The sequence below is a fragment of the Danio aesculapii genome, chromosome 21 (assembly GCF_903798145.1).
Source record: "Danio aesculapii chromosome 21, fDanAes4.1, whole genome shotgun sequence".
NCBI classification, from domain to species: domain Eukaryota; kingdom Metazoa; phylum Chordata; class Actinopteri; order Cypriniformes; family Danionidae; genus Danio; species Danio aesculapii.
The window spans coordinates 3654259-3664835 of NC_079455.1; the positions used below are offsets into that span (position 1 = coordinate 3654259).

A 10577-nucleotide genomic window follows, 5' to 3' on the forward strand; every position below is an offset into this window, starting at 1 on the left:
CTGCTATGACATCATAAATAATAAAAACCCATTGAAAAGGCTTTAAGACCAAGCGGAATCCTTTGTTGGCTGTCACTTCGGTGTGTTAACTGTAACTGAGTCTGACAATAGATATACTAGACCAGTGTTTCTCAACCATGTTCCTGAAGGCCCACCGACACTGCATGTTTTGGATATCTACTTTGTCACACCTATTACAGGACTTACAGTCTCTGCTAATGAGCTGATGAATTGAATCATGAGTGTTTGGTTTGGGAGGCATGGATAATTTGCAGAGCTGGTGGTCCTCCAGGAACGGGGTTGAGAAACACCGCACTAGACAACAATAGCATAGGCGAATTCTAATGTAAATATCTATGGTAACTGACAGCTAATCGGTTTTGGCCAATGCTTATAAATATTTTCGTTTTACAACCCGCCATACGTGAAATCATCTTTCGCTACTGCAATGTTTTTGAACAGGGAAAACATTACAGGTAACTCTTATTCTATATCTTGGACCTTATTCTTAAAACAAAAAAAAAATTAACATAAAAATAATAAATAGGTGTGAAGAACCAAATATGGATCATATTAAAATTAATTTTAATACTATTTTAGCTATTGTTGTTCTCCATGATAACAAGAGAGGCAAGAAAAATTGTGAAACTCTACATTATTATTATTATTAATATTGTTGTTGTTTTTGTTGTTGTTGTTGTTGTTGTTGTTGTTGTTGTTGTTGCTGTTGTTGTTTAAATTATTTTTTTGAAGGAAAGTTGAATAAGCTGGCCAGTTTTTTATTTGCCTAATATCTGACATTAGATTACATTTTTTAATTTAAAACTTTTCCAGAGATAAATGAAGAAATAAATAAGTATTTAATAAGTATTATTTCACATTTCTTCATTATAAATCTTTAGGGATTATTTTAGGTATAGCAAAAAGTGTGGTCAAGGGCGTAGATTTGCTTTTGATATGGGCGGGGACCTAATTTAACTCCCTCTCCTCTTTACAACTTTACATTTAAAACTGTAAACTTAAGGAAAGGTAGTTTAATAAAGACTTGAGTTGAAACAACACAATTCTTAAGGTGTTTTTGGGCACAACTTAATAGTTTTATCTTCAGTCCACTTAAATTTGTGAAAACAATAAAGTTAACGTAATCGATTTGTGTTGTGACAACATGATAGAATTGTGTGGAACTTTGCATTTTTTACAGTGTACGTTTACTTTGGGTTTGTTTGTGCCCAATCCTGCCTAGTTAACCTAATTAACCTAGTTAAGCCTTTAAATGTCACTTTAAGCTGTATAGAAGTGTCTTGAAGAATATCTAGTCTAATATTATTTACTGTCATCACGGCAAAGATAAAGTAAACCAGTTATTAGAGATGAGTTATTAAAACTATTATGTTTAGAAATGTGTTGAAAAAATCTGCTCTTCGTTATACAGAAATTGGGGGGAAGAGGGGTTGGGGTTGGGGGAACAGGATGGCTAATAATTTATGGGGTTTAATAATTCTGAGTTCAACTGTAAATCAAATAATAAAAACGACATGTCCAATGCAGCAAAATTAAATTTACATGATTTTACTTTGACAAGGAATCAATCCAGACTTGAAAAAAGGGAGGCATATGACACAATAACCATTTTATTTCGATTGTTGTTTCTTCATAATCGTCGTGGAGGCCAAAATCAAAACATTTTTTATTAACTGCACATCCATGGTTACTTTTATAGTGGACTTGTAGCGAGCTTGACATAAAGTGACCTACACTCTTCTTTGAAATGTAGCTGCTTATGTCTTGCACAGTAAGAAAAATTCAACAAAGCATTATTTTTTTGGGAGGCAATCAAATTATTGATGGGGACATTTCAATAATTGGTGGATATTGGTGGGGACTCATCCCCTTCGTCCATGCTAATTCTACACCCTTGAGTGTGGTTATGATGACCAACTGACCATCTGACAAGCTAATTCAGCTAAAAATAGTGCTTACAATGTCACTAAAATGCAGTATTTAAGTCTCATATTTAAATAGAAAATGAGGTGTATACAGTAGGTCCACTTTTTGAGAAATAAAGAAACTACCCCTTTCACCAGTCAGGCTACTTTTACTCAACGTTGGGTTGAAAATACCCAGCATCTTTATTTTAAAAAACTGTGCTTCCTAATAAATATCTGCAGAGCACAATAAGTAAATAAATAAACCGAAATGAACTGAGTACATAAAAACATAAAGCAAAGTCAATATAGGATTGCTGTGACTGAATTTATTTTAGACAACACTTGATCTTGTTTAAATGAAAAATGGGGTGAATAAAACTGACAACGTTGTTGCAAACATATAAAAGAAAAGATAGACTTTGGTCTTCCAATCAAAAACACTCTCATTATCGTAATAATAAAACAACAAGAACAAAACAATGTGCAGTTTACTGTCTGAGGCTTTTATTTTCATTAATATATAAAAAATATGTGAGTAGGTGAGATGGTTAAAAACTGAGAGTAATAATAATAATACAAATTATCATGTTTATTTTCTTGTTATTCTGTAGATTTGTGCTGCCATCTTGTGGTGCTTTGTTTCACTGAACAAAAAAAAGCATTTAAACATGTTAAAGCCATCCACTGCCAAGTATTTTGAATTACTAAATTAATTTTCCATGAGCAAGTCTCATATGAAGGGTGAAGGATCAGTCCCATCACACATCTGAAGCTCCAGGTGTGAGGTGATGCCAGAGAAGGAGTCCTGTAGGGGTAACAGGTAACCCATTGCCTCTCCTTCAACGACAGACCCGAAGTAACTATATGATCGGATGTTGAAGATCTTCACACAGTGCACTGGGGAAAAGACATATACAGAGTGGTGGAAAGAGTACTGAAAAATCATACTTAAGTAACTTAATAATAATTATTATTATTATTAAGTAACTCGCCTAAAATGTAGTGTGAGTAAAAGTATCTGTTGTAAATATTACTCAAAGTATGAGTAATGAGTAGACCTTTCAAAAGTACTCAAGAGTAGTGAGTAGTGAGTATTATGCTGTAAAAAGCTGATGCATTTACATGTAATTTGTGGATGTGTGTAAACGTAACATTCTGTAGTGCATTAAGTTATTGCTCAGCAGGCACACAACGTCATAAGACGTTAATATTAGGTTCGATTTAGGTTGTGGTGTCAGGTGACCAAAATTCAGTGTCTAACCAGTGTCTAAGGACAACGTTATTTTGATGTTTAATAAGGACGTCAAATGACGTTGATATTTGGTTGACTTTAGGTTGTGTTAGAAAGTGACCAAAATCCAATGTCGAGCCAACATCTTAAACCAACATCATATTGACTTCAAATACTGACATTTATTCGCCAGGTATGGCAACCAAAATCCAACGTATGATAGACATCATAGTGGTAACGTTCACACAACGTCATTAGACATTGATATTTGGCTGATTTTACGTTGGGTTTTGATGCCAACTCAATTTTTATTTCCAAACAAAATGTAACGTCCCCACGACGTTGGGGTACAACGTCAAACTGACGTCATGTTGACATACAGTACATACAAGCAGTAAATACAGTGCTCAGCATAATTGGATACAATTTATTTTAAAAATTGAATATTTTTCACCATTTCTCAATGAATATAGATTTTATATTTTGGTGCATTTGAACAAAACAGATTTATTAACAGATATATTTATTAAAATATTATTTTAGTCACCAAACATATTTAGAAGTTGAAAGATAATACAATTAAATTCAAGCTAAATGTTGCAAAAAAAATTACAACCTTCAAAACTAAACTAAATTTTTCAGTTTATTTGCTTCTCTTTATTATTCCTTTTTATTTTTATTTTTTAAACATTTTTCTATAACATATAAATTTAGATTTACTAGTTTTTGGACTGTTATCGCAGGTTATTTTGTGAGATAAGCTCCAGATTTGGCTTCAGTACTGACTAATCTAATGTATATGCACAAATGTAACACTATATAGTTTCCTATTAAAAATATGAATTTTAGAGATAGATTTGTGAGGGGTGTGCTTATATATGCTGAGCACTGTACATGTTTGCATACATACATACACACATACAAACAATACATACATACATACATACATACATACATACACACATGCATGCATACATTTATACAGACATACAGTACATACGCATACATACATACATACAATACATAGACACATACATACAGTACATATATAGTGCATATACATACACACACACACATACGCACACACATACACACACACATTAGAAAGTTTGAACCGTATATGCTAATTCATTAGAATAAAGAATAACACCATTCCTAGATTTAATTTTTCATGGTGTCATATACCTTTGTTATAGAGTTTGACACCATCGTATTGAACAGAGTCTCCAACTGCTCTCCCGACAGGACCACCCAGGTTTCCAGAAAAAGGAGCATTGATAATGCCATAATCATCACACACGATATCAATTCCCTTGTGGAGACCCCTATCACTGAAGACACAGGATGGGCAAAGGTGAAGTAATATAAACACTTTAATCTGTTCATTTCACAAACGTTCATTTATTCATTTTCCTTGGGCTTAGTCCCTTATTTATCAGTGGTCACCACAGCGGAATGAAACGGCATATGTTGTACGCAGTGGATGTCCTTCCAGCTGCAACCCAGTACTGGGAAACATCCATACACACTCATTCACACACGCACTCACGTGCTAAGGCCAATTTCATACATTCATTTTCCTTGGACTTAGTCCCTTTATTCATCAGGGGTTGCAACCTTCAACTTATCCAGCATATGTTTTATACAGCAGATGCCCTTCCAGCTGCAACTCAGTACTGGTAAACATCAATACACACTTATTCACACTCATACACTACTGCCAATTTAGTTTGCTCAATTCACCTATAGCGCATGTCTTTGGACTATGAGGGAAACCCACGCCAACACAGGGAGAACATGCACGTGGAGAACTCAACACAGATGCGATTTAACTATATAATATAGCATGCATTTTAACATAAAAAGTATCAAAATTAAGCAATACAGTAGCAGAAACTGTGAATGTAACCACATTTCAAATTTGCATGTCATCCTTATCTCAATCTTATGCAGTTCCAGACATGCATGGTCCTGTCCTTCAGTCAAACAAAAGTATTATTCGATATTTTGAAGAATGTTGGCAATGACATTGACATGTAGGGACAAAAATGTTACTGTAATATTTTTCTAAATACTGTATCTCATTTTATATTCAACAAAAGAATAAGGTAATATTTAAGATGAGATGAGTTAAAGATGATTTTTAGATTGGGACTATTGGCAATTTTAGCAATACACTTGGTGTCTGCACCGGACCCAGAGTGCTTTTCCTCAAGTTCTTTCATGAGCACATTATCCTGTATATAGAAACCCATCCTCCTCTGCCAATCACATCTAGCTTGATTTATACTTGGTCCACCCAGGACCTTTGCCCTTTCTCCTTTGCTTGTCCTGTCCTCGTTGATGGACTACCTGGTTCACCCTTGCCCTTTCTACATTGCTGGGCTTTTCCTGCTTGATTTATTTCCTGGTTCACCCAGGATCCCTGTCCTTCCTCATTCGATATTCCTGTTTTGCTTACTTATCTTGTTCACCCAGTACCTTAGCCCTATCTCTTTCACTGGCATTTTCTTGCTTGATCTCACTCGAGGACATTCACAGAGTTGTCCCATAGTCATTCCTTTGTTATTTTGGCTGTGTGTTTAGGGTCGTTCTCCTGTTGAAGGATTAACCGTCACTCCAGTCTGAGGTACAGAATATTCTGGAGTAAGTTCATCAGGTATGTCTTTGTGCATTGCTGCATTCATCTTTCCATCAATCCTGACTTGTCTTCCTCAGTTTCTGGCACTGAAACACATCCCCACAGCATGACGCACCACCATCGCTTCACAGCAGGGGTGTCTGGTATCCTCCAGAAATGACTCTTTTCTGACTATTTTTTTTCTGCCAAAGATTTCAACTAAGAACCTACATGTTCAAGTGAGTTCTTCTCCTTCAGGTGCCTTTTGGTAAATTCCAGGTTGGCTGTCATGGAGTTTGGCCACTCTATAGCCCTGATTAGTGGAATGCTGCAGAAATGGTTGTTTTACTGGAAGGTTCTCTTCTTTCTGCAAAGAAATGCTGGAGCTCGTTCAGATCATCAGGTTCTTGGTCACCTCCCTGACTAAGGGCATTTTTCACCTGATTGTTCAGTGTAGTCAGGCAGGCCTACTCTAGGAAGTGTCCTGGTGGTTCCAAACTTCTTCCATCTACAGACGATGAATGCCACTGTGCTCATCAAGACCTTCATCACTGCAGAAATGTTTTTGTACCCTCCACCAGATCCGTGCCTAAATAAAATCCTTTAGGCAATTACTTGCACTTCATGGCTTGATCTGTGATTGATGTCACCTGGATCTGCTTTGCGAGCCCCTGACTTCAATTTGGATCCCTGATCCTTCAGCATTGCCTTGGCCCTCCATTCCTTCAGCTCCTCCTGGGTCCTCCATCCACCTAGCTACATTTTGGTCCTTGATACCACCAGCTCCACCCTTCTGATTTCCCAGCTGTGATTTGATCCACCAACCTTGCTCTACTTTCATCTTCAATCCTCAGAGTCCACAGTGGTCCTTGATTTTTCTAGATGTTCCCAGAGTTTCTTGGTCAGGTCCCGTGGGTGAGCTGTGGGAATGCAGACCTCTAGTATAATGTATCATGTAAAATGTTTCAGGAAGAACGTTGTTTGGAATGAAATACCTTCTGGAGTTAAAGCCACCGCAACCATAGCTGTCACAAGCTCGTACCCTGTTATAATGGCTTCCAGCACACAGAGCACTCCATGCTGAAGCTGAAACAGGAAAACAGAAGTTATTCTGGCTCATTTTTCAAAGAAACCCCTCAAGTCAAAAAGGTTTAAGAACACACCTGGCATACAACACTGGCGTGATTTCTCTCCCCGACATTTATCCTTTAAATATCTGCCCTGACAGATGTAACTATTCCATTGACAGATGCCTCCTATGCTTGTACATCCCATGTCATTTCTTATCTTGACTCCTCTTGTCCTGTTTAAAACCTCTCCGCTTCTTCCGGTTGAGGTTAGACTCTTATTAGGTTGGGTGATTTTCATTTCCTCCCTCTGAGCTTTTCTTTTTGTAGTTGTCTTGTCATTTTCAAGGGAAGTATCCATGAGAAACACTGTAAAAAGTAATATATTGATCAATTATTTAAAACTTAGCCTTGGTGTTATCTAAGGGGCACCATTTTTTAGGTGTGCCGTGCAATCGAAGTTGTCAAACAGTTGCACTTAGTGACCCACAGCCACAACCTGTTAGTAACTGACTTGCAGTGGTAACCACTTTTTTTTTTATCTCTGCAATTGTTTACAGACACAATTTTTTCTTCACCTCCTTATTCTCTGCTTAGTTATATCTGATAGAAGATTGGACCCCTAAATATCAACATTTTGTAAGCAATCTCCTCTCCATCTAAACGAAGTGTTGTACTTCCTCTCTCAGAATGGCTGATCTATTAAGCAGTGTTGGAAGAAGTTTTGAGATTTAGCCTATACCTCCGACTGAAATTATCCAAAGTTGATGACATTATTTTATGGTGGTTTGGATGAACATGTATACTGCCAGATGCCCAGAAATACAATCACTGTATTTCTATAAACACAGAGATGTTCTCTCCGTGCCCTTGATCGCTGTGCACTTTTCCAACATGACAATGATCCTAAACACACATCTAAGGCCGCTGTATTTCTGAAGAAGTGATTCAATGGCCAATATGTCTCCTGATCTGAGCCCAATCGAACACTTATGGGGAATACTAAAGAGACAAGTGGAGCGTCCAGTCTCTGAAAGAGGTCATTGTTGAAGATTGGAAAAAAGATAGATGTTACAAAATGGCACCAGCTTGTTCATTCCATGCCTACAAGCCTTGGTGCTGTCAATAAAAAGTCAAGGAGGCCATACTAAGTAGATGCACTGTAGTTTGAGTTAGTTTGTTGTGGGGTGAACTTATTTTTTGCATCACCCTGAATTGAGACCCAATCCCAATTCTATTTTTGTACCCCTTCCCCTTGGCCCAGAGTGTGAAGGGGAAGTGCTTCAAATTTACCCCTAAGAAATGGGACATCTCTACACCTGCACACGTCATCATATGTCATCACGATCTCTTGCTTCATATGAGATCAGACGATTGTGACTGCTGTAGTTAAATTTGTTTTGGTATTTATCTTTAGGAAATCACTGAAGTCATATATCATGTTATCATAACAATCTAATATCGCAATAAGATCGTAACTGTGCTGTGTACACAGTGGCCATATTCATCTATGTAAACACACAATAACAACATTAACATTATAGCAGAGAGTGTAAAAAGGTCATTCCCAGCCACTAGACTTTTCTGACAGGGTATTCAAGTGTCATCGAGTATCAGATGTGAAAGTATGTTGTGGGACTACTATACAGGAGTTATTAGGGATTATAGATATTGAAATTTAGCCGTTTTTATTTTAGCATTTTTTTTAAAGCATGACGGTAAAACACTTACACCATTATGAATGTATTAAAACATATGCTTGATTGTTATAAACATTTGTAATAATGACAAAAAAATACTAATTTGTTGATCTCCTGACTTCCGTGTGTAACGATGTTTCGAGTGTGGTCCTGAAAATCTCAGTTTCAAGGGGTATCTAGCCCTTCCCCTTAGCACTACAATTTCAAGCTAAATAGAATTGGAACAGCCCTACCCACTCATGTGAATGCACAAAAAGAGGGGTAAGGGGAAGGGCTAAGGGGTAGAATTGGAATTGGGCCTGAGTAAAACTCCAAAAGTTATATTGTTAACCCTACTTTCATGTTATAGGTTAAACAGATGTTATATTAAAATTCAGTCTTGTCAACATTTTGGAAATAGTTTTTGTGATCCTTGAGATATTGATTGTACTAATAATTAATAATTATATAAATATCCAATATCCAATAATTATAGAAATATTAAATAATTATTTAAAGCAGAAATAGCTAAACAATTAAAAATTGCACTTTATATTAAGTTGTAATAAATTAAATATAACTGTTTGTAAAATCACCATTATATCCCCAAATATTTATTTGTTAAAATTCATTTTGCTCCTAAAGTATTCATTCATTCATTCATGCTTATAATTAAAAATAAATCTTCTTTTTATTTTTTTTAAATACTTTAAATAGTTAAAAATGTTTTACTTTACTAACCACTTTTATTTTATAATTAAAAATAAACCTTATTTTAATTTTATTTAATATTTTGAATATTTTAAAAATGTTTTACTAACAACTTTTGCTTTATAATTAAAAATAAACCTTATTTTAATTCTATTTTTTTTATATTTTAAATATTTTAAAAATGTTTTACTAACAACTTTTGCTTTATAATTAAAAATAAACCTTATTTTAATTAAATTTTTTAATATTTTAAATATTTTAAAAATGTTTTACTAACAACTTTTGCTTTATAATTAAAAATAAACCTTATTTTAATTCTATTTTTTTATATTTTAAATATTTAAAAAATGTTTTACTAACAACTTTTGCTTTATAATTAAAATAAACCTTATTTTAATTCTATTTTTTAAATATTTTAAAAATGTTTTACTAACAACTTTTATTTTATAATTAAAAATGAATCTTATTTTAATTTTATTTAATATTTTGAATATTTTAAAAATGTTTTACTTTACTAACCACTGGCTTGCATGGTTCAGGATCTATAGAGCTGCGCATCGACGGATTTGCTCTTCAGTGTTTGGACTCTCAGTAGTGATTTTTAAACCACACTGAACTGAGCTAAACTGAACTGAACTTAAACACTAAAAACAGAACTACACTGTTCCTATTTACTATGATCTTCTATGTGAAGCTGCTTTGACACAATCTACATTGTAAAAGCGCTATACAAATAAAGGTGAATTGAATTGAGTGTACTCATTTGTACGTTCTTCTCTGTACATTTACAATCTACATTTTGGAACCACCATTACTTAAAACATAGTCTCAATTGTATATGTTCCTAAACAAAAAAGTGGAGACCTAAACGGTGTAGGTTCTAAATTAAAAAGCAAATGCAGATGGTTAAAATGTCAGCATACTCACAACATGCCAGGAAAATCAAGGAGGATTTCAACAGCATCTTTTCAGGTCAAACGTCTGGAAAAAGTAGAAACCAGCTGTGATTATGGCATCACAAAATCATCACAATCATTGTTTGAATCGAATATGCACAGATTCTACGTAGTAACTATCATAGGCAAAGTTTAAAATGAAAACAGCCCTTACCTGAGAGTAGAAAACCCAGAGCAGAACAAAATGAGCCTTGTGTCGGCAGAAGCAAACATCAGCTTACAGTATGCCACAGGATGAGTCTCTTTGCCAATGTTGATACTGGCTTCTAGAGACATTTCCTTTTGCCTCATATGTGAGACACTCTGTTAGAAAACAAATTATAACAAGAAAAACTGCAATAATGCAACCCATGTTTCATTAGCACTGATCTATGGCAGCTACTAA

General features: G+C 35.1%; 1 protein-coding gene across 1 annotated transcript; it reads right to left on the minus strand.

Annotated features, from left to right (window-relative positions):
• Positions 1-2479: 2479 nt before the first annotated feature.
• On the minus strand, positions 2480-10287 carry LOC130215141 (leukocyte cell-derived chemotaxin-2-like). Its single transcript, XM_056447045.1, has 5 exons — positions 10164-10287; positions 6943-7215; positions 6775-6865; positions 4345-4490; positions 2480-2825 (listed from the first exon to the last, which is right to left on the minus strand). The coding sequence occupies exons 1-5, from the start codon at positions 10198-10200 to the stop codon at positions 2659-2661; spliced, it is 714 nt and encodes a 237-aa protein (XP_056303020.1). The 5' UTR covers positions 10201-10287; the 3' UTR covers positions 2480-2658.
• Positions 10288-10577: the final 290 nt, after the last annotated feature.